This window comes from Cheilinus undulatus, linkage group 11, assembly GCF_018320785.1.
Source record: "Cheilinus undulatus linkage group 11, ASM1832078v1, whole genome shotgun sequence".
Taxonomy (NCBI): domain Eukaryota; kingdom Metazoa; phylum Chordata; class Actinopteri; order Labriformes; family Labridae; genus Cheilinus; species Cheilinus undulatus.
This window is the reverse complement of record NC_054875.1, coordinates 44,988,887-45,013,587: the sequence shown is the minus strand read 5'-3', so window position 1 is coordinate 45,013,587 and position 24,701 is coordinate 44,988,887. Positions and strand designations below refer to the sequence as shown.

At 39.8% G+C, this 24,701-nt stretch overlaps 1 protein-coding gene across 4 annotated transcripts in view; it reads right to left on the bottom strand.

Moving 5' to 3' along the window:
* Window positions 1-24,701, bottom strand: part of spryd3 (SPRY domain containing 3) — a 117,955-nt gene that overhangs the window by 26,894 nt on the left and 66,360 nt on the right. For all 4 annotated transcript variants that reach the window (XM_041798888.1, XM_041798889.1, XM_041798887.1 and 1 more), the window contains 3 exons: window positions 20,276-20,333; window positions 5,337-5,456; window positions 4,671-4,825 (listed from right to left, as the gene is read on the bottom strand). In XM_041798888.1, the coding sequence (XP_041654822.1) occupies window positions 4,671-4,825; window positions 5,337-5,456; window positions 20,276-20,333 (333 nt within the window). The remainder of the gene's footprint in view (window positions 1-4,670; window positions 4,826-5,336; window positions 5,457-20,275; window positions 20,334-24,701) is intronic.

Sequence of the window (24,701 nt, the reverse complement as noted above, 5' to 3'; positions counted from 1 at the left end):
TTAGTTGAAGCTATGTTGCTCTCATTATTAAAACTAACTTAGCTATAGAAAATGTGGCTACGTAGCTAACACAGCTGAAGCTAAGCTCACAAAGCCGTTATATAAGCTATGAAGGTAGGTTTTGTATGGAGCTACATTAGCTTTAGTTATGTTTGCCTAAGGTCACATTGCTAAAGCTAACTTAGTTACACTAGCTTATGTAATAGTGTTAAATCCATAGTTAGCACAGCTATGTTAGCTTTAGCTAAAGCTAATGAAGCTAAAGCAAGCCACCATGCATGTATTGACTTCTAAAATGGGTCTATCTATAATTTAAATGTCTGATTAGACCTCTGACCTTTTCTCTGAAGGCTTATGAAATGTTTCCTAGTCTGTGAAGTTGGTAATGTGCTTAATTCATGAATTTTACTGCCAGACTTTGTTTATGAATAAAGTTAAATTAAAATAAAAATCTAAATCTGGAAATATGCTGTTCTGGTATATTATGACATTGCCTTTCTGAGATATACCCCGTCAAGCACAGTCTATGAGGGTGATAGGGGTGTAAATCACCAGTTTCATCCCGATACGGTATCGGTATTTTGGACAACGATAGGATATTTTCTGCCATGATATGATTTCGATTTGATTCGATATAGGGCCCAGGATTGATATCAGGCAATTTTATGCAAAAATTTCACACAGTTTCTGCAATTAAATTATAGACAGGTCTCTGTATTTAATAAAAACATCTCTTTTACAAAAACAGCAAAGACTGAAATTACCTTTAAATGAGGAACACAACTATGAACATTTGTGTTAAAACATGTTGATTTAAAACAGCAAACATTTTCAGTGCCAAACATTTTTATTTCCTCACATCCTCAGATCACTCTAAAGCACCAATATGGACTTTTTATGCAACCCTTTATAATAATGATCGAAATGTTTGGCCTGTTTTCCCATTTTAGATTTTTTTTCTTAAACTTATTTATATACACGTGGACTTCAACATACATTTCTGCTCTGTATCAGCCATTCATACTTTACACAGGGGCTATTAATGTGGCAGATAGTTCATTTTTGTAGTTTATTCATCTTATAAGATTTAAATGAGGTTAAATATGGGGCATATGACATTATAGTGATACATTATTATTTTTTATTTATTGCAACCTTGATTTTAATAAATGGAGAGTTCAGACTGGAGCAAAATTTTATTATAAAAGATGCTTTTGTGATGAGCAGCCTCATAACAAGAGAGAGGGGCTGGGGGGTATAAAGAGAGCAGCTTTCCTGCTTGAACCACGTTAAGTTTGGACAACTTATATTTTCATTATAAATCTAACGTGAGACGGTGAAATAAAATCATTGTATCAACAGCGAACTTTTCCCTCTCTGTGTTTCTGCTGCAGACAGCACTCGCTCTACCTCAGCCATAATGAGTGGAGTGTTTTTATCTGTGAACATTCTCATACGGCGGTTATATTCAGATAAAGATGTAGACGTAGTCTGCAAAATAAGGGGAGAAACCCGTCCAGCAGTAGTGTCTGTCTGAAATATGTCCACAGCCGAGAGAGGAGAGGAAATCCTCTGCTGCTAGTTAGCTAGCTTGCAGCTAGCTTGTTGAGGATGCTGCCTGGGGCGGAAACTGTCAACAGACATGCAGGGGGAGTTTCAAAATAAAAGTGTAGCTTGAAGCATCAAATTAGAACGATGTTTCCACTTTCCACCGATCTGATTGGATCATCAATAAACCAACTGATATATCAATATACATCAATGAATTGTTACACCTCTAAAGGGTGACCGACAGAAATGTACAGTCTGCAGCCAGACCCCTCCCTAAGTTAAAGATATTAAGATTTAATCAACATTGTTGTATACATTTCAGTTGGAGACAGGTCTGGACTGCATATAGGCTAGTCTAGAGTGGGGAGCATTGTCTCAATCAAATAGGCAGGGACGGCCCTGAAAAGATGTCATTTGAATAGGAGCGTTGCTCCAAAAACCTGCATGTACCTCTCAGTATTAATGGTGCCTTCACAGAAATGCATGTTAACCATATCATGGCACCAACACACCCTCACACTTTACTGTCATGTTCCTAATCCCTGTAACCAGCTAACCTACTCGCCTCTGAAATGTTTCATGTGTTTTTAAGCATATACCAATTTTCCACTTCTTATTTTGACCCTGTCCCAACATTTTTAGAATATATTTATATTTCCAAAAAAGCAAAAAGTTTATTAGTTACAGCCTAAAATATCTTTTCTTTGTGCTGTATTCAACTGAACATAAGTTGCAAAGGATCTGCAAATCACTGTTTTCTTTTTTTTTATTCACATTTTACACAACGTCCCTACTTTTTTGGAATTGGGGTTTGTAAAACCTAGCATTGCTGAAGTAACAACAACAGAGCACTTTTTTTACAACCTAAATGAATAAATCTGGTGAAGGTAAACCTAAAATTTAAACCAGAAAGTAAAGAGTTGACCTTAAAGTCTGATATCTGACCCAGATCAGAAAAGAAGAGAAGCATGACTTTGGCTTTCTAGCATTGATAGTACTTCTCAGTAACAGCTGTGGTCAAAGGCATTTTTACATAAGCATAAAAAATGTAATCCATTATACATAGCTGAGCCACAAACTATTATTATCAGTTTAAAACAGGCTAAATCCTCCTCCAGGACAGATTCTGTAACCACTAATTTAGGTTATTACATCTAGAAAATCCGTCCAAGTACTGTTTACTTGTTTGCATTTTTCTCATGCAGTGGTCACTTCTGATTTTGTTTACATTTTATTTTTTGGCATTGCTCTTCCTGTTGTGGTCTGGAATATACTAGGGACCAAAAACTGACATTTTGTTCATGGAGTTAATGTTTGAAGCTGCAGTGATCAATGCTTTCTATAGCAAAATGGATCTAATAACATGAATCAGCTCTGCAGATCCACTCAGCTCTACCAAACACTCATAGCTCTCATTAACCCAGTTTCAAGCAGCAGCAGGCAGTGGAAGAATGGTTCCAATGAACCCGCTATGCAACAATAAATAAATATCAAAGAAGAGCTTTAAGACAAAAAATCTGCTGCTAAGATAATCCTGTTCTTACCAAGTGTAGGAACAAACTCTACACAATGTTTTCTGCTTTTTCAGGCTGTTTTGCATTAACACAGTAGTTTTCAGCTAATGTGACGGGGCATGATAGCGTGCACTAATGTTAATCTAGATGTGCTGAGGGAATTTATACAACCATACATTATTTATACAGCTATTCAACAACTAAACACACTGTAACATGTGTTAAAGACACTAAGGTGATGTGTACTTGCACAACACTTTCATAGTCAGGTGACTTCAACCACGTTAGACTGCCTCTTCTGTGCGTCTTGATTTTAAACGAAAGCGCACGTTTTCTTGTGTCTGTGACCAACGTGTATTGAAGTCTAGCTAAAATCACCATCAGCAGTAAGAGAACTGATCACTGTCTCTGCGTCTCCTCTACAGGTGACGCTGTTGCGGTTGCCACACCGGTATGCTTTAGGAAGTTACGTGAAGCCAACTCTGACGTGACACCTGATGCAAAGCAGGGCAGCAGCACACTGTTGGTTGTAGTTGCCCGAAATTTGAACTCAGCTGGACATGGAGTGTGCATGTTAAGGTTCATGGGGATTGAATCTGTGAGGGCCACCCCTGAGAGGAGGTGATAGAGACAAAAAACTCCTCCAGGCCTTCTGGATCCATCATGTACAGACTGAGTATCCTAGAGGTTTAAATGAAGAGCTCATTCTCTCCTGTTTATTATTAGTTTTGCTATGGAATATGAATTAAGTGGTGTTTAAACTTTTTTATATTGACATGTATACACAATCCAACAACTCCAAAATGCTCCCGTGGACAAGTTGTGACTTGCACATTCAACACACTCTTTTTGGTTTCCAACTTTTTTTGTTTCATTTTCAGATCGTACTTTTTCAGGTTCAAACTTTTGGCCCTGTTCTGGCATGAGGGGCGTGGCCTCGACTGAGAAGGGTGTGGAATTGTGAGTGACAGCATAGACAAGAAGGCTCAGAGCGAGGCCGATTATAATGATCGGTTACAGATCAATTGTGGCGTCTCTAGTCCAAGTTGTGTTTGTAGAGGATTTACAGACCAAAAGACCCTTAAAAAAATTATCAATAAGCTATGTAGAAAATATTACAGATGCTTTATTGATACTTCACAAACGATTTTGTCCAGCTTTATAATGCTTGCATCTATAAACTTTCAATAAAAAGATCACCTATAAAATCAGAGTGTGATTTTTATTGTCTGTCAGCTATTATACAATTTATGTATTTATTAGATATTTATCAAACACAGGCTAATTACAAAAATCAAGAAGAGAAATAAGATGTAAAGAAAAAAAACTTTGATTTTATTGCTTAAGTAAAAAAAAATATAAATCTAAGTGAACTGACCTTAAATGTATAGTTGATCAGTGATGTTTATCATAAAGTGTTTGAGCTGTAGCCAGCTTTCCTGCAGCTTTCATGTGTTTTTCCACCTCCAGGTTCATTTACCTCACAGCCACTTTTAGTCAGACATGTCTTCCACGAGCATGATGACTCTCAAATATGTAATCTCTACATACATGTAACCACGGTAACCACAGTTGTTTGTGTGCATGTTTATGAGTGTTCCTCACCGTGACCTTCCTGCCCTCCTGTCCCTGATCTGCTTCCTCCCCATCTTCCTCCTCCTCCTCCTCCTCTTCTTCGTCCTCGTCTTCATCGTTGAGGTACAGAACATTCTGGACGGCTGCGTGCCCCGGTCGGACCTCCAGCCAGTCGTCCATGTCACCTGAGGACAAACAGAGCTCAGCATGTGAGAGCAGACCGCTGTGCTGCAGGTTGTACTCGCTGATTAAACTCCAGGACAGGAAACAGAGAGCACACAGAGACAGGCAGCAAAACATGTTGGGTAATGCCACTACCTTAGACGTCAGTGTTGTTAGGGGGGGATTTATAAGATTCCTGTAATATTTTATTCATAAACTAGAGCAATGTACTACTTCTGAATAGTTTCAGAGGTTTATTTATAAAAATGTATGTTCTAAAACCCCCTTAAGAGCCAAAAGGCCTATAAATGCCCTGTTAATGGGAGCAGTGGGCTGAAGAATTTCCCCTAAACGTTTGTTTTTTTCCATGTGGGAGATCTTCGTTTGAATCCAATTCCTTTCCCACACGCAGCACAAGCTCAGTTAAGACCGAACGTTGCCTACGCTAAACCACGATAAGCAGGTTTAAGGGCGAAACCTCCCACAGAGACATTACTGACTGTAAGAGCAGCACCTGAAACCCTCGCCCCTCACCTTCTCCGTCCAGGATGTAGTCCCGTGGGAACATGATGCCGCAGCCCATGATGTCGCCTTTGAAGCAGCGAGGACCAAAAGCATCTCCGACACCACTGCCATGGAAGATCTTACCGTCATCTGCATCAGACAAGAGAGACATTCAAGGGATTTAAAGTCTTCATTTCCTGTAAGGGGTGTTTCTCAAGTCTGCAAGTTACAATCAAACCAATTATTAATAATCAGTATCACACAAAATGTGGTGTCATACTGCTTTCATGAGTTTTTATGATGTAGCAAGATGGAAAACCAGCAGGCACAATACAGCAAAGACATTTAAGATTTTATCAGCACTTCCCAGCTATGCAGGAAAAGAGCTTCTTACAAGGTTATCAAAATTTCTGACACTTTGGGATAAAACATGACACCGAATAAGTATCTGTGACCACAGCCAGCACTGGCAGCACTTTGTAATTAATCATGGTCAAAATAATTTGGCTTCTTTGACAAAAAATCTACAAAAACTCTTTAATGTCAAAGTAAAAATAGATTTCGACAAAGTAATGTTAGCTAAACAAAAACATGTAAGGTAAAATAGCTGACTGCACAAATGTTCACCCCCATTAAGTCAGTATTTAGAGGAGTCACCTTTGGCTCTGAGTTTGTGTGGAAAGGTCTCAATCAGTCTTGTACATCTGGACACTGAAATGTCACTCTATTCTTTGTTGCAAAACTGCTCAAGCTCTGTCAGGCTGCACACAGGAACAGTCGTGAACAGCCCTTTTCCAGCCCAGCCACATATTCTCTTTTGGATTGAAGTCTGGGCTTTGACTCGGCCACTCCAGAACATTCCCCTTGTTGTCTTCAAACCATTTCTGTGTAGCTTTCTCTGTATGCTTCAGCTCATTGTCTTAGTAGAAAACAGTAGTAGTAGTTCTCTTGCAGACTGAATAAGATTGTCCACCAGGATTTATTATCTTTTGCCGCTTTCGTTTTACCCTCTGCATTTACAAGCCTTCCAAGGTTGGCTGCCAAGCAGCATCCCCACAGCATGATGCTGCCATCACCGTGCTCCACAGAGGGGATGGTGTGTTTGTGGTGATGTGCAGTGTTTGGTGTCTTGTCTGATGGTCAAAAAGCACCATTCTGGTCACATCAGACCAAGAAACTTTCTCTACTACATGCCTTTTGGTGAACTCTAGTCCAGATTGAATCTGAGTTTTCCTCAACTGTGTCTTTCTCTTTGCCTCTCTCCCATAAAGCTTTGACTGGTGAAGAACCCGGCCAACAGTTGTCTGCAGAGTCTCTCCCATCTCAGCTGTTGAAGCTTGGAGAGTAGTCATAGGTATCTTGTGGCCTCTCTCACTAGTCTCTTTCTTGCAGATGTGCCACATTCCTTCCATTTCTTGATGATGGATTTAACTGAACTCTGGGGATTTTTTTGGTATCCACCCCTGACTTAAACTTTTCAATAACCTTTTCTTTGTGTTACTTGGTGTGTTCTTTTATCTTCATAGTGCAATGGTAGCCAGGAGTATTGATTAAACAGTCACTGGACCATCCAGACACAGGTGTCTTTATACTACAACCACTGAGACACATTCACTGCAGCAATTGTGAGAATACTAGCACCAAGTGAATGGACCTCTGTTGAATTAGGTCAGTTACTTTAAAGAGGGTGAATATTTATTCAGTCACTTATTTGACATTACAAATTTTTATTTGACACTACTTCGTCGAAATATGTTTTTTTTGTCAAAAAAGTCAAATTATATTGACTATTGATTATATATATATAAATCAATAAAAAGGTAAAACATCTAAGAGGGTTGAATACTTTTTATAACCTTGTTGAAATTCAGCCCTGTCAGCACAAAAAGCAGCAGCTGTAAACACAGGTCCTAATAAAAATTTGTTTTTTCAAAAATCAAAAGTAGCAAGAAGAACCAAACAATAAATGGAATCACTGAAATCTTTTGTCACATTGCATATGCCATGCATACACCGTACATTACATAAGTAAACTGTGCAACTAACATTAGTGCAAACTGTGTGAAACAGGAAGGTTTTGTTACATAAAAAATAATAAATTCAGATAATTTAAATTTCAGTACTTTTTTCACCTTAGGTTCTAGAGCATAAGTCTTGGAAAAATCCTTGGAGGTCGCCTTTTATAATGGATCCTACTGCTTACTGTGACTTGCAAGACATGCACTACTCCATGTCTTTTAATGTGTTTACCAAAGCATGCAACATGTGCGCTGCGCTGGAGTGCTAACAGTCAGGACATCCTGACATTCCAGGCAGACGATTATGTGTAAAGGTGAAAGCGGCGCTAGTAAAAACACTTAAAAAATCAACAACAATCCAAAGGAAATCATCAAAACAACGCATACTACAGTTGTGAGAGACAACAATGGAAAAAAAGGCAAAAGAAAAACATCGCAGAGGTAGCCTGCAGATCAACGCTCGTCAAGCGGAGCGGCGTGGCTGCAGCTGGTAAATATTTATGGAGTTGTCATGGGACCCGTCCCCGGCTCAGGATACTGTTTAAACAATCTGTATCTGAGCACCGTGAGGGAGACGGAGACACTGTATCATTACGGCTCCCATGCGGGCCCTTGTCACAACACCACACACTAGGCAAACAGTGGAGCCACGCCGGCACAGGCGAAGAGGATCTAAAAATAGCAAAGAAAGGCTTTGGAGAGAGAAGGGTTGGATCTGGAGGTGAGCTGGGGTGTGGACGTCCAGGTTAGAGCCTGAGGATGGAGGCTGGATCAGAGGAGGGAGGAGAAGCCTGGAAGAGTCAGGCAGGAGGGACGTTTGCTGCAGTGACTGGACCAATCCTCAGATTTCATGCACAGTTTAATGGCTGTTTGGTATTGAGTTCAACTTCCTGAAGAGTTTAATTCTAAATCGATGTGTTGAGCCTGTAAATAATGTCAAAGCACATCACTGTTGGTCTTTGTTGTTACTTAAGAGAAGTTTCTGTTTTTAACCCATGTGATTTTTTATGAGAATATCACTTTGTTTGGGTTTGTAAGTCTTAATTCTTCAGTGCTCTCAATACTTGATGAGATTAGTGATGGTAGGATTAGTCAACGTAAGAGAGAACCTCACTCTAGTAGAACTGAATAGATTCTACATTTATGAGGACACGATGGCTTTAAGCATTTTATTTTTAACTGAAGATTGGGTTTTAATCAGACAAATTAAACAGGGGTTCTGGGAACATGTGATGAGGCTAAATTGTATAAGCAGTTACGGTGACAGGACAAGACGAATGTGTAACTCATTCCCTGCTATTTCCTTCTAAAGTCCAAGAGGTCAAGTCATAGTTTATTTACACAACACTTTTAAAACAACTTCAGTTTACTGAAGTGCTTCAGAGGCTTCAAACACTGCTAACAAAGGAAGAATAAGATAAACAATAAAAGCTCAATAAATTACTCAGAAAGTACATAGATTTTCTATAGTATCCTTTAGTCCTAGATTTCCTACATCATTATATTTCATATATTTTCCTACATTCATTTTACTCTCTACCTTAAAAAGCCTTCCAGGGCCAGTTGCCGAGAAGCTTCCCCCAGCATGATACTGCCACCACCATGCTTCACAGTGGGGATGGTGTGTTTGTGGTGCTGTGCAGTGTTTGGTGTCTGTCAAACAGTGAATCTCGTCTGATGGCCAAAAAGCCAGTCTCTTCGGACCAAAGAACTAGGTAGAAAGTTAGTGGTAAGAGGTAAACTGTTCCACGGTCTTGGAGTGACCACAGCAAACGCTCTGTCACCTCGGGTTTTCAGACTTCATCTTTGAACATAAAGAAGCATCTGATGTGTTGACCTCAGTGTTCTAACTGTAGAATGTTGGTACAATGACAGAAATAAAGGTGTAAACCCATGCAATGCTTTCATCCTGAGGCCCTGCATGTACACATGAGGACATTACAGTTTTGCTTTCCTACTACAATTTACAGTGGGTACAGAAAATATTCAGACCCCCTTAAATTTTTCACTCTGTTAATTTACAGCAATTTACTAAAATCATTAAAGTTGATTTTTTTTTTCCTCATCAATGTACACACAGCAGCCCATTTTGACAGAAAAATACATAACTGTAGACATTTTTGCAAATTTATTAAACACACGAAGGACTCCCAGACTATGACAAACAAGATTTTCTGGTCTGATGAGACTAAGATTGAACTTTTTGGCCTTAGTTCTAAGCAGTATGTGTGGAGAAAACCAAACACCTCTCACCACCTGCCCAATATAATCCCAACAGTGAAGCATGGTGGTGGCAGCATCATGCCGTGGGGGTGTTTTCAGCTGCAGGGACAGGACGACTGGTTGCAATTGAAGGAAAGATGAATGCGGCCAAGTACAGAGATAATATTAGAGCATAATATTAGTGGACTGTTCAGCCAAATGGGGGAATTTGTTTGGAAATGTTTTCATAATTTTCCAAGGAATTTTTGGGAAATTCATTTTTACATTTTAGGAATCTGATTATTGAGATTTTGGGGGTTAACCACTGAAAATGTCCAGAATTTTCTTGGATATGTTAGGGGATTTTTTGGCTGTTCAGGAAATCTTGAAATTTTCTGTAATTTTCCATAGAATTTGGGAATATGATATGTATTATATGTATTTTTAGGGCTTTTAATTCCTTTATTCAAGGTATGTGACCAAACCACTAGACTATCTGCGACAGGGAAATTATTTATAAATATTGGGGAATTTGCTTCAAATTTTCAGTGAAATTTTCTGGTAGTTCTGGTAAAAAAAAAAAAAAAAAAGTCTTCAAATTATTAGGCCTTTTAAGCAAGTTTTACTGAAACGTTTGGGGAATATTTAAGATTTTTTTGGATTGGATTTTTAATAAAAAAAAAAATCTCAGAAATTCTTGAGAATGTCTTGTATATTTGGGAATTTTTGTTTTTGAAGTTCTTGTGGTTCATCAACAGAAAAATGACACCATATGTCTCTTATTTATCTGACACTATTTCTCACTGACTGAATGGCCTTGTTGCGAAGGAGAACTGACACAACCCCTGTACTCTGGACGTCTTCGCATATCACCACAGGGCATGGGAAAAGAATCTGTTGAAAAAATTACACAACCCACACCTTTAGTGCACAGTAGGGGTGGATGGGGGGAGTAAGCATGGCCTAGGCTGGGTAGAAGGGTAGCCACGAACCCCTGGCTGTGTTGTGGCTGTCCAAAGGGCCCAAAAACTGACGGTAGTCTCCTGGTGTATTACCAGAGGTGTAAAGAGATGCCATCAAACTTGTCTTTGGCTGCTGAGACACTCATGTGTTGACTTATGTCAAGCTTACATATATGCACATCTCATTTTGTCACATCAGAGCAGACGGGGCCAGACACCACCCCACCATTAGATCTTTGGTGCCCCCTTAGGGGTACCAAGACCACTGGTTTATTGCACAAAGATGTTACTGAGCTACAAAAATGTGGTTAACTGTTTTAAAGAATTAAACAATAGCTTAAATGATTTAAATACATGTTTCCGTTGGCAGAACAGCACAGTGAACACTAAAACAGTCTTCGTTATACAAGAACTAACTCTGGCAGATGTGCTCAGCTATATTTTTAGCTCCCAGAATAAAATGTTCTGTCTTTCTCTCTAATATGCTCTGGTTCTTATACTACTGGAAATCGAGATTCAGGAAGCAGACTCAAAACTTGGAGTAAAGCTGAGGCGGAAAAAGTTATAATTTATGTTGGAGTCTGCAGAGTTTAAAATTAGCATGGAGGTGTTGACCAAGGTTTGGCTCTGGTTCTGGTGAGTGTGTGGTGCAGAGGTCTGGTGATGGTGTTAATGCAAAAGTCAAGATCATAAAGTGAGGCCGGCAGCTGTAAAGCTAACAATGGCAGCTACTGTGACCGCCACCAGGTGCCGAATCTTCGAGGGATCGAGGCAGCAATGGGAAGCCGAAAACTGGAGCTGAGTTTGGGGTTTGGAGCCGGGCCCGCAGGAGGAAGAGGGACGGCTCCACGGCTACGAGAACCTGGCTGAGCACTCAGACCAGCTGGGAAGAAGAAAACAGACTTTCTGGTAATATGAGAGTTTGTCTGGAAAGGAGCAGGCTTCCCTGCCCAGGGAACAATGACTTCACAGACTCCTAAAACAAGGAAATTAAAACTAAATATTTATATTCCTTCCATGATTTCACATACACACGTGTGTAAGCACTGGTTTCTAAGAATTTACTATAAATTCCATTTTGAGGCTGCCATGTGAGTTTATATAAATACGAAATAATCTTTGGTTAGACGTGCTAAATAAAATTATAGTACCAGGAGCAACTAAGACCCAGTACCAATGCTGTAGATACAGGGAGCTGGTTTATAAGGTTATGGTTTTCGATTTCTTTCCCAAACTTATCGAAGCAGCTGATCAGCAGAAAATAATAGACAACGTTTAAAGTTTCTTTTCCAAATACTTTCTCACAAGAAAACTCTTTAGATAATGTGACAATAAATCTCTTTATTTTGCAGAATTAGATTTCAATAATCACTGTGTAAAAAGATTTCTGAGACACTGATGGACAGTTTGTGTTTCTACAGGAGAAATTAATGGGCAGAGCCTTCATTAAAAATCTAAATTAATCCAAATTAAGCGGAAATTCTTGTTGGCTGAAGCCTTATGCTGGATATGCCAGACAAATTTAAAATCTTAACCAAGTCTTCTTAGGTACCAGGCTTGTCCACTTTTCTTAATCTTTTCTGACAGGCAGCTGTAAAAATAATTTTCCATGAAGGCCACTTAATTTTTGAGGAATAATGCATCTTAAGTTATTTTTCTGCCTTTATTCTCTTGAATTACAAGGATCAAGCAGGAAAGAGAGTGGAGTAGACATGCATTTACTAGCGTGTTTATATGCACACTCATAAACCAACCTGATTTCTGGAGTTACCTAATTACTTAAGAAGTTATGTGAACAGCATATTCAAATATTCTTATTTCAATAAAGCAGGGGTTTTTAAAGTGTGGGAGCGTGAGCCTCCCCTGGAAGGAAATCATTTATTCCACGGACCCCCACCACTGTAGAAGTAAGATTTAAAAAACATAAACAACTTTATTTTCAAACATTTATGTCTCATCTTTAAACATTTTTATTTTGAACATTTTAATATTTTGGTTTGCATATTAAACACCTATCTTACCCAGGCAATCAGTTCTAGTTTCAGTATTGAACTTGTTGCATATTAGACCTGATTTTTATGCTCTAATTTAGTGGGAACTCTAAGTTCGGATCTCTACAAATGATGTAGGATTGCATAACAGATCATCCTCTACCTTCAGCCTTGCCTGGTCCTCACTTTTGATCATTGCTGGTTCCAAAAATCTGCTTTTGCACAGGCTGTCTTAGTGTTTACAACACTAAATGTTTGCTAAATGTCTCAGTTATCTTCAGTGACTGAAATTCTTTTTTATTTCCTGTCAAAAAATCCCCCTGGTTTGATCTCTAGACTTGGTGCTTTTGTCTCAGTATGACCCCAGGGTTCACACAGCCTTAAGCTGTCATTAGCTTATACATCTTTGCAAATTAAACACTGTGGGCATCGAGTATCTCCAGGACCAACGCAGGAAAAAACCTAGCCAGTTTGTCCCACACACAGCAGAACTTAGCAAACAAAATCTCCTTTTTTATGGTTCCACACCTCCCCTGAAGTTCGGTGGTGCCCCTCAGGGGAGGCCCATCACACACTTTGAAAACCGATGCAATAAAGGCTAATAGAGGTTTATGAAAAGTAGGCACCCATTTTTTGCACAATGATCTGATTATTAAGTGCGATGTAAAATTGCAAAGACTTTGAATATCCCACCATCTACAGTCCATGGTATCATCAAAACATTCAGAGAATCTGGAGAAATCTCTGTGAATGATGGACAAGGCTGGAGGTTGATAATGGAGGTAGTCATGGGCTAGACCAGATATCAGTACCTCACAAGGTGGCAAAGGACTGTGGTAATTTTTGAAAAGGTCCATGTCTGTTGTTTCTGTTTTGGTCTGATAGTCTTTCCTGAGTGGTAGCTGAGTCAGAGTTATCAGATGCTGAAGTCAACCACCCCTTGTTAGAAATTTCCTTTTAGACGCTGGTGCATTTCCTGCTTTCGGGTCATCACAAGGACATTTTTCAGAGTTTTTTAAGAATATTTTTAGATCTGTATTTAGTAACATTTTAAAGGAGACCTCTAAGCTTTAATTTAAACCTAAATTTAAATTTTTCTGACAAATAATGAGTTAACCGTGCTTTTCAAACTGTCAATGACACACATTTGTCATTCTGGGAATGATCATTTTTATGGCATTCTCATTTAGAATAAGAAAAACATACAAATTAAGAAAACTGGGATTTTGGCAAACTATTCTAAAAAAGATGCTTGTAGTTTGCACAATGTGAAGAACATAACATCTGCACATCTGCATAAATACTGCGCTGTCTGAGATTTGAAATTTGCTTAGGTCATGTTGTAATCTCATTTTTGATTAAATGCCCTGTCCTAGCATCCATCACAAACATTATGGCTTCACAATAGAAGAGTCTGATGCTGAACTGGCCTGCCTGCAGTCCAGACTGTTCACCAACAGAAAACATCTGAATTATTGTTAGATGAAAAATCCTGCAAAAGGGACCCAGGACTGTTGATCAGCTAGAATCCTACATCAGATAAGAATGGGACAACAATTTTCTCCCTAAAGTCGAGTGATTGGTCTCCTCACTTCCAGGAGGTTTACAGACTGTGTTAAAAGAAGAGGGGGTGCTACACAATGGTAAACATGGCCCTGTCCCTACTTTTTGAGAAGTGTTGCTGCCACTAAATTCAAAATGAGCTCATATTTTTCATGAAATAGTAGAATGTCTCAACATCTGATATGTTTTCTTATGTTCTACTGAAAACAAAATGTGGATTTATGAGATTTTCAGATCATTGCATTGTGTTTTTATTTGCATTTTAAACAGCACCCCAACTTTCCTGGAACTAGGGTTTCATCTTAAACACTTTATGTTAAACCAATTTCCTTAATAAATTTTAAAAATATCTAAAGATTATAAGACTAATAGAAAATAATCCTTTCAACAGCTCATAGGAACATCAGATGTTTTTTGGATTACGCTCAGATCAGATGGTGTGAGATTCTCTGATCACAATCTCTTCGTGAAAATCGTCATCCATTTTTGTCCCATTAGGTCAGGCAGTAATCTAATCTCTTTGCAGATATGTTGGTGTTAAATATCTGTTTTTGCAGAACCTGAGCTGGGATCAGATTAGACCATGTCGGCGGTAATCTGAATTTAGACTGAGGTCTGTTATCTCGGGCCGGTGGGTGACGACGGCCACCGTGAGCTGCGGGTGTTGAGTCACTGCACGTGTGAGTCACTGATTAGGGGATTGGAGAGGTGACGGGGTTAATGAGGCTTGCTGCGGAGCACTCATTGGTTGGATGGCTGGTTGCTCCTGATAGGACCCACAGGGGCCCAACGAGGGCCTGCCAGTGCCCCACGGCCCATTAACTTGCGGAGCCGGGGCCAAGCCAACACATGGGATGGAGGTCCGCGGCGGGACGGCTCCCAACACAAACACTCGCGGTAACACCAGCGCTGGCCAAAGAACTCTCAAACTATACAAGCTTTACAAAGGAGCAGCAATACGGTTGGCAGCCGCCTGTGTGTATAACTGGAATATATCTGGAGCAAAATCACAACCTTTAGAGTTTATAATACACAGATCGAGGTCAACACTGGTCGCGTGCCCAATATAACGCACCATAAATCAGGGTGCTCAGTGGTCAATCCGTACATTCATAGTAGAAATAAGAAAGGAACGCTGCATTGGATCATTATGTAATTTATGTCTTTGCCTCCAGGCTGTGAAATATAAATCTACAGCCACTGTTTTCTTTAAAGCTGATGTTAAAAACCTTACAAACACCCAGAGAGCACTGGAGAACAGCTTAATAAAACGTAACAATGAGTTTAAACAGTCTATATGAAGCTGAAGTCTGCCAAGAGTAATCTGGCAGATTAGACACTGAGCTCAACACAAAATCTGAACATAAAAGTTAACACAGAGACACCATGTGACATGAAAACACCTTTTTGCCGCAGTCTTGGCTCACACTGAGTAAGAAAACCAAGGTAACAAAGCTAAAGACAGTCCTTCTTTAAGCAATTTCTGCTGTGGTTATATGACCCGGGGTATATAATACTGTGTATACATTAAGTTTCTGTCTCCACGCCAAAGATTGCTGCATGAAATTCTTGAGGTTCCTGAGCTGCTTGGTGAAAATCTGCGTGAAGGATGGAGAGGCAGACATGAAGAAGAGGCCACGGCTGTTGATTTTAAGTAGCTGGATCAGAGCCGGCACCTTAACCCAAGCATGGGGAAGGCAGACCTCATACGCACAGCGTGGAAAACCGCACACATCATTTTAGTCTCTAACAAATAAGATTAATGGGAGCTGTGCTGGGGCGTGCACATTTCTGTGGTGTTGGACGCACAGCGGCCAAACCAGGCAGACCGCAGCGTAAGACCTCTGGGACTGGCATGGTGAGCCCCTGTGAATGAGTGGCCCCGTCCGTCACTCAGCAGTGAGGTATCATCCGTGGCCCCGGCAGGACGTACAGCATCAACTGTTATTATTATTAAAGTATCTGAAGTATAAATGGAATCTGCAAAGGGATACGGGGATTCAGGAGTATAAACATCATCTGGAAGCATGACTGGAATGTGCCGAGTGAACAAGAAAAACTGTTTCGATAGATTCGAAGGTCAGCTGGAAGAAGTGTATAAACTTTTGTCTAAAAATAAGATCGCGCTCATTTTTAGAGAAAAAAACCTGCAGCAGAAAGTGACATTTGTGTCACATGAAATGCTCGGTGAGAGCAGCTGAAATCTGTCCCTCCAGGAAGTAGCAATTTACCAAATTTAGTCAAATTTACTCACATTCAACCACATTTATCTAAACATTTCTCCACAACCCTGTAATTTCAACCAATTTCCATTTCTTTTACACATTTACAAATCATCCAATCATCCCAACAGGTGTCAACAGATTTACTTCTTCAATCAACCTGTCACAATAGGAAAATACTCCTGTGTCTGAAAGGTCCAGTCACTGGTTCATCAGTCTTCCTGGCTACCATTACACCATGAAGACAAATGAACACCCCAAGTATCTCAAAGACAAGGTTAATGAAAAGTATAAGCCAGGGGATGGATACACTTGGATTTCCAAGTTCAGCTAAAGTCATCATCAAGAAATAAAGGACTATGGCACATGTGTAAATCTGCCTAGATCAGGCCATCCTCACAAACTGAGTGAGCGTGCAAGAAGTAGACTAGTGAGAGAGGGCACCAAGACACCTATGACTACTCTGAAAGAGTTACAAGTTTCAGCGGAAGAGATGGGAGAGACTCTGCAGACAACAACTTTTGGCCGGGTTCTTCATCAGTCAAAGCTCTATGAGAGTGGCAAAGAGAAAGACACTGATAAAGAAAATTTAGAGTATATCTGGACTAGAGTTCACCAAAAGGCATGTGGGAGACTCCATGGTCAAGTGAAAGAAAGTTTCTTGGTCTGATGAGACCAAAATGGTGCTTTTTGGCCATCAGACATGACACTATGTTTGGCAGGCACCAAACACTGCATGGAGGTGGCAGCATCATGTTGTGGGGATGCTTCTCAGCAGCCCTGGAAGGCTGGTAAAGGTAGAGGGTGAAATGAATGCAGCAAAATATAGGAAAATTATGGAGGACAATCTTTTTCACTCTGCAAGAAAAATACGGCTTGGGAGAAGATTTATTTTCCAGAAAGACAATGAGCTGAAGCATACAGCAAAAGCTACACATAAATTGTTTAAGACAACAAGGTGGATGTTCTGGAGTGGCCAGACATCAATCCAATAGAGGATTTGTGGCTGGACTTGAAAAGGGTGTAACCCTGTGTAACTAGACAGAGCTTAAGCAGTTTTGCATAGAAGAAGGGAGAAAAATTACAATGTCCAGATGTTCGAGCCTGATTGAGACCTATCAGACTCAGTGCTGGGATCGTAGCCAGAGGTGCATCTACTAAATACTGAGTTGAAAGAAATATTCATGCAGTCACTTATTTTACATTATATATTTACATTTAATTGACATTTCTTTGTAGAAATCTGTTTTGACATTGAAGAGTTTTTTTAAAAACAACTATTTAAAAAAGCCAAATTATATTAACTATAATTGATCTATAAAATCAACAAAAGGGTAAAACATCCAACAGGGTGAATACTTTCTATAGGCACTCTATAATTAACTCTGTTATTAATATTTTTGTAGTACTGCATGCTAAAGAGTCGCTGTGCTTTATGTAAAGCCAACAGCTGTGCATTGGTGTAAGGTTGACTAATTGGGAGCAGTAAACTAGTATGAATATCGTCACTGGTAAAATGGATTTTTGTAAAACTGTTATCACTAGTTTATATGCATGTCATGTTGCAGTAAAAGGCACTGGTTCCCAACCTGGTGTCCGGGACCCCCTAGGGAGGGCAGACTGAAAACCATGATAAAGCAGTTATTTAGTAGTTTATACAAATGTCTTTAGATAAGAAAACAATGCATAGGCCTTTTTCAGGGTTCTGTCTATGTTGATTCTTGACAGTAGTGTGTCACTTTTTCTTGTTTTAGTCGACAAAAACTCAAAAACATTTTAGTCTAGTTTTAGTCATCTTGATGAAAACTAAACTTACTTTTTTTAAGTTTTAGTCATCACAGATCTATTTTCGGTTAGTTTTTGTCCTGGAAAAAAGGCTGTCGATGAAAATTTTTAGTCATAGTTGTAGCCAACGAAATTAACACTGATGTAATAACAGTAACATGGGCAAGTGTCTCTGATGGCCTGTCCAGAGCTTTAACACAAGCTGCCTTAGATTGACTCAGATTGTCTTTAACACTGTGTTGAAGAGATACATTTTAGAACGACTTAATCAGCAGTTTTAAAGTCTTACAGCAGCACAGCACCCCAGAAAAAGTCGCACAATTAATGCCTAACTGATAAATAATGTTAAGTTCATTCTTAGCTGAACTGTAAAGCACAGAAATGTAAAATTGCAGCATGGAATTACTTTGTAATATTAATTTTCTCATGTTTTAATCAGTTTCTGGATGTTTTGACACACAAATTGAACATTTGGTGAGCCGAAGTCTGCTTTTAGTAGAGCAGTGGTCCCAGTCACCCACAGTTGATGTCTTGTGTGTCACATGCATTCTAATAAATAATAATAATAACAAAATCAAGCATTAAAGGCCTCAATAACTGCAGAAAAAGTCCATGATATCCTGGAGAAATCCCTGAACAATGTGATGCTTCAGACCAAAATAACACCAATAAAAGAGGCAGTGTCTGATGAAACTAAGACGACCTTGACTGTGACAGCGGATTCACAGATAAAGAGAAGACTACCTACTGTACGTGGTCCACTGTAATAACAACCACCTACCTCACTGCCGCCATTCTCGGATCACGGCGCAGCATTTGATAGCTAATCTCTTAGCGCTGATAGCGAGGGGGTGAAGCCTGCACAGAGAGCTTTTGTAGATGCCTGTATGGATAACGTTCACAGGCCTGTCGTCACAAACAAACGTGTGAGTGGGAGGATTCATAGGGAGATAAAGATATCTAAACTCGGTTTCTTGTGTCTTGTGTTTTTTGGTTCATTGCTCTGAGAGATAACCGAACTCCCACGTAAAAAAATATAGAGAAAGAAGCGAGGGAGATGAGACCCTTCTCCTCTTTCTGATGCTGTCACTGTTTTATCTCTGGGTAATCCTCCTTGATCTGTTTGTGCCAGCCACCTTCACATCCTCAGAGATGGTTCTCTGTGATGTTTCCATCAAAAAGGCAGCAGAGATGCTTCGGAGGAAGTATGTCTGTGTTATTTATGTCATTCAGGGGGAATTCCAAACTTTCTAAATAAATAAATACACCAACTTATTTTGAAGGAAAATAAAACCCTGTGGAAAACATGATTGTGTGATAAAGTACGGCTGAATTTCAAAATGTCAACTGATAGCCAGACAACAGACAATAAAGGCAGGAAACAAATTATAGGTACAAATAAAGTAGGGGATCTGTCGGCATGATTATGCGGAATTTTGATACCAAGGTTTAGGTGGACTTTTCCACTTAGGCTCGTACAATTTCAGTAATGCTGTTGTTTAATGTCAATTAACACTGGACAACTGAATTGTTTATGATCAGAAACTAAAGCACACAATTTATGCGCTCATTGTTTAACAAGCCTGCACAGTAACCAGCGCAGATTTGGGAGTAAAAATCATCTTTCTTCAAGGCCCACATGTGATCTATGAACATGCATATCTGGCCAATCACAGCAATGAAAACAACCCCCTAAATAGTCATGGTTCAGCCGGTCTCGCTCCAAGTTTACAACATGGAGGTTAGTAATTTAAACTTAGGGTGTGAGGCCGGCTGAACTGTTCTCCCTTTATCATGGTTTCAGTCTCCAGGTCAGAGAAGTGAAGGAAAGTTTAACATTTGTTCTTTTCAGCCTGAAAAATGGCATTAAAGTGAATCAGAAACACCACATGTGGAAGGAAATAGCTGCTGAGGTTAACAGCGTTGTTGCTGCCAACCAGACTGCAGCTGATATTAGAAAATATAATTCATACATCTGTGCGCTTCAGCCTGCATCTTTGTGAAGAGTTTAAGATTTTGTTATCAAGTGATTTACAGTGTACCTCTCTGCCTGTATATTCCACTGCTGCATCGCTGTTTCATTCTCACATGTGCACTTGTATACGCGACCAACTGAACAGCAGAATCTTGGTGGGATGAGAGCATATCGACCAACCTAGTGAAAGGTGTCCACCTTAGTATATAAAGAGGTTAAACAAAAAAGGACAGGGGCTTTGGATCACTCACCAGCATGGTATGCCACCGACCCTCGGCTCCATCCTGGATGTCTGTTTCTGGGGTAATCCTGCACACAGAAAAAAATCACACAAAACAGTTTACATTGTTGCTTGTATACTTAATGTCAATAATAACATCATTTACAGTGCCTATGAAAAGTTCTCACCCCATTGGATGTTTCACCCTTTTGTTGATTTTATAAATCAATCATGGTCAATATATTTGACATTTTCAACACAAAAGAATAACAAAAATCTTTCATGTCAAAGTGAGAAAAGATTTCTATGAAGCAATGTCAAAAATATGTAATATAAATTATCTGCCTGCATAAATATTAACCCCTTACAAGTCAGTATTTAATAGATGGACATTTGGCTGCAATCTAAGCACTGAGTCTGTGTGGATAGGTCTCAATCAGGCTGCAATTTGACTCCATTAATTGTTGCAAAACTGCTCAAGCTCTGTCAGGTTGCAGGGGGATCAGGCGTGAACAGCCCTTTTCAAGTCCAGCCACAAATTTTCTATTGGACTGAGGTCTAGTCTTTCACTTGGCCACTCCAGAACATTCATCTTGCTGTCTTGAAACCATTTCTGTGTAGCTTTTGCTGTTTGCTTCAGCTTGTTGTCTTGCTGGAAAATAAAGCTTCTCCCAAGCTGTAGTTCTCTTGCAGACTGAATAAGATTTGAATAGGATAGGACTGAACAGGATTTTTCCTACATTCATTTTACCCTCTACCTTTACCAGCCTTCCAGGGCTGGCTGCTGAGAAGCATCCCCACAGCATGATGCTGCCACCATGAGGACTTTCTCTTTGCCTCTCTCCCATAAAGCTTTGACTGGTGAAGAACCCGGCCAACAGTTGTTGTCTGCAGAGTCTCTCCCATCTCAGCTGTTGAAGCTTGGAACTCCTTCAGAGTGGTCATAGTGGTCTTGGTGGCCTCTCTCACTAGTCTCCTTCTTGCACGCTCACTCAGTTTGTGAGGACGGCCTGATCTAGGCAGATTTACACACGTGCCATATTCCTTCCATTTCTTGATGATGGATTTAACTGAACTCGGGATTTTTTTGTATCCACCCCTGAGTGACACTTGAGCTGCTTTGAGTGTTCTTTTGTCATCATGGTGTAATGGTAGCCAGGTAGACTGAATAACCAGTGACTGGACCTTGCAGACACAGGTGTCTGGAAGGTCTGTCATATTTTTAAAATTGATATTACTTTATAGAAATCTGTTTTCACTTTGACATTAAAAGTTTTTTTTGTCAAAAAAGCCAAGTTTTACCATAAGACCAAAATTGATTTATAAAATCAATAAAAAAGGTAAAACACACAAGAGGGGTCAATACTTTTTACAGGCACTGTCCAAACAAATCTCTGTCAAAAGTGCAGCCCAAAGTGCTAAAAAAAAAGACTGTAAAAACATTAAAAAGTACTTTTTTCCAGATCTTATTCAAATTAAAAAATTCTTAGGGTGATCTCAGGGAAAACAAGAAAGGAGGAACATGAGAGATCCCACACTCCTCTTGTTAAAAAATGTTGGAACAGTGAGTTTGCAGGGAATGTTGATATTTATAGTTTATGATTGAAACAGCCTGAAACATGGTTTTCTTTATACCCGACACATCTGCTAAAGTTTTTGTTTGAGAAAAGTTCACACCACTTCAGCATGAGTCCAGATCCTGACTCTGTCAATCATCTCTAAACTATAAAGTAGAAAACCAGTAGCCAGTGTAGAGGGTTTCCCAGTACAGCTTTAAAGCAGGTTACTGTACTTTTTTCTTTTTTTTTTTTTACTGTTGTCATTTTACTGAGTATGTTTTGGATATCTGTCAGTATCTTTTTTTTTCTTGCAGAAGTGAGGATGTGTTTTTCTCTCTCCATCTATCTGTCCGTACAGTATGCAAGCCTTTCTCCACGTCTTGCCCTGCCAATAGAAATAACCAGTGAGTCAATACTCGGATAAGATCAGAGTATGACTCAGATATAATTACCAGAGATTTTATCTGTCTTCTAGGCTGCACCTCTATTACTGTAGAAACACACTACTGTACCAGAGACCCAGAAAGAGAGGGCGGAGGTAATGAAGTCAGGCTTTTCTATCTTTATGAGGACTTCATCTTTAAAAACATACATGTTCACAATTGTGTGTAATCTTCCTCTTCTAATATACATTTTAGAAAATATTCACCAAGGTTGTAGTAGCACACTTATTTTGTAATAAACCACAATTTCAATAACATTCCAATTTATAACAGTCAAGTCTAAACTTAATTTAATGGCACATGTAACTTCAGCCACAGGGGGGCTCTCAATCAAAATAATAACAACAGATGATGAGTGCTATCCCGCCTGCCTACCTTACCTGCCTACAGTGCAGTACAGTAGTTTTTATTTTCATTAATCTACACTCAGTACCCCATCATGGAAAAGTGGAGCAGAATTTTTGACAATTTTGCGACCAACACTGTAAATTCAGCTCAGGTTCCTCCCATTTCTCTTGATCTTTCCTGAGATGTTTCTACGTCTCGATTGGAGTGCACCTGTGGTAAAACAAACAAACTGGACATGATTTTGAATGGCACACACCTCTCTATAGAAGGCCTCACAGCTGACAATGCATATCAGGGCAAAAACTAACCCATGAGGTCAAAGGAATGCCTGCAGAGCTCAGCGACAGGATTGTTGACTGGCACAGATCTGAGGAAGGCTACACTGAAGGTTCCCCAGAGCACAGGGGGGACAGGGGGACATTCAGAGCCTTGGAAATATTTTTGTGTCCATCCCCTTACACAAACTTTTCAATAACCTTTTCTCTGAGTTGTTGGGGCATTCTTTTGTCTTCATGGTGTAATGGTAGCCAGAAATACTGATTAACCAGTGACTGGATCTTCCAGACACAGGTGTCTTTATACTGCAGTCAATTGAGACAAATTCACTGCACTTAGGTGATCCCATTTAACTTATTGTGAGACTACTAGCACCAATTGGCTGTACCTTTGTTATGCTGGTTGATGACTGGTTGATAACAATGAGGTGGTCCTTTATGCCATTGGTTCCAAACCTGGGGTCCAGGACCGCCCAGGGGAGGCGCACGAGGCTTTGTCTGCTCTGAAGCTGCCAAAATTAGATTTGTAAATATTGACTAAAACCATGATAAAGCAATTATTAAGTAGCTTATACAAAGGTCTTTCAATAAGAAATAAAATGCATAGGCCTTTTTTAGGGATTTTATCAGAGAAGCAGTTAAAATCTATGTTGATTTTTGGCGGCAGTGTCACTTTTTCCTCTCTCTTTGGTCCCAGGGGTCTGCTTTTCTTAGGTACATGTAGGGGGGACGCCAAGGAAAAATGGTTGGGAAACACTGCTTTATGCAAATGACCTTCAGTTTAAATACGAGTCCATTTTACAACAAACCAGCAGTTATGAGCTCATGGTACAGTCAGATTTCTCATCAGTGTCCTTTCAACTATATCATTTAACAGTTTTATTGTACTATTTGTTTTGAGGCTGCAGCTGTTAACAGCAAACAAATGCTGGAAGGATATTTATGTCAAGGTCATCCAAATAAATTTTCATTGTCATCTTTACTTGAGGCACTGCAAAGAGAAATAGGATCAGGAAGACGCCCAAAAAGGAAATGGCAGCTTTAAGTAAGTCATAGTCAAGATAAATATGCTTTTATCCAAACCAAAGCACAGCCACTGATGACTGATGGAAAGACATTACCAAAAACAAAACAGTGCTGAATTATTACTTAAATCATCTGTGTGGATGGGAAAAAATATTTCTAAGTGGTCAGATTGGACAGACTGATGGCTTGGTTGGGCCATGCAGACGGAGTTCAGCATTTGAGGACAAGACATCGGGGAAACATCCACGATCCTGTCTGACAACCCCATTGGGGCTTCAGGAACAGGAAATAGAGATGGATGGGGGAAAATCAAGAGGGAGAAAGGGAAAAGGACGGAGTGAGACATCAGCAGAGGAAGACAGAGAGACATGGAGGAATGCAGCTACTGGTCCAAGCCTGAAAAGCCTCTTGATCCGCCAAGTCTGCTCCTCTTCCCCCCTTGTCTCGACCACAAGCCTGAGGATTCCTCTGGCTGACTGGCATGTGGGCAGCATCTCCACGAAGAGGATGGGAACGTCTGGGTGTCTTGCTCCCTGATTGATGACCCAAAGGCACCGTTCTAATCAGACATTTTGAGGACGAACACCAGGAATGGCAACAAAACTAATGGGTGGATTTGCAGGGCTTTAATTTAAACCGCAGACTTGTGTCTGATAAATGGATCAACTGTTAAATGCCTGTTTTCATAGCTGTCTTCTGGGTAATTGTTGTGTCCATCATCTCTAATTCAAAATATCTACTCAGTTTGCAAGATTCATCACTTGTACACATAACTGAAGCAGCACTGCTGTGGCTACACTGAAAGT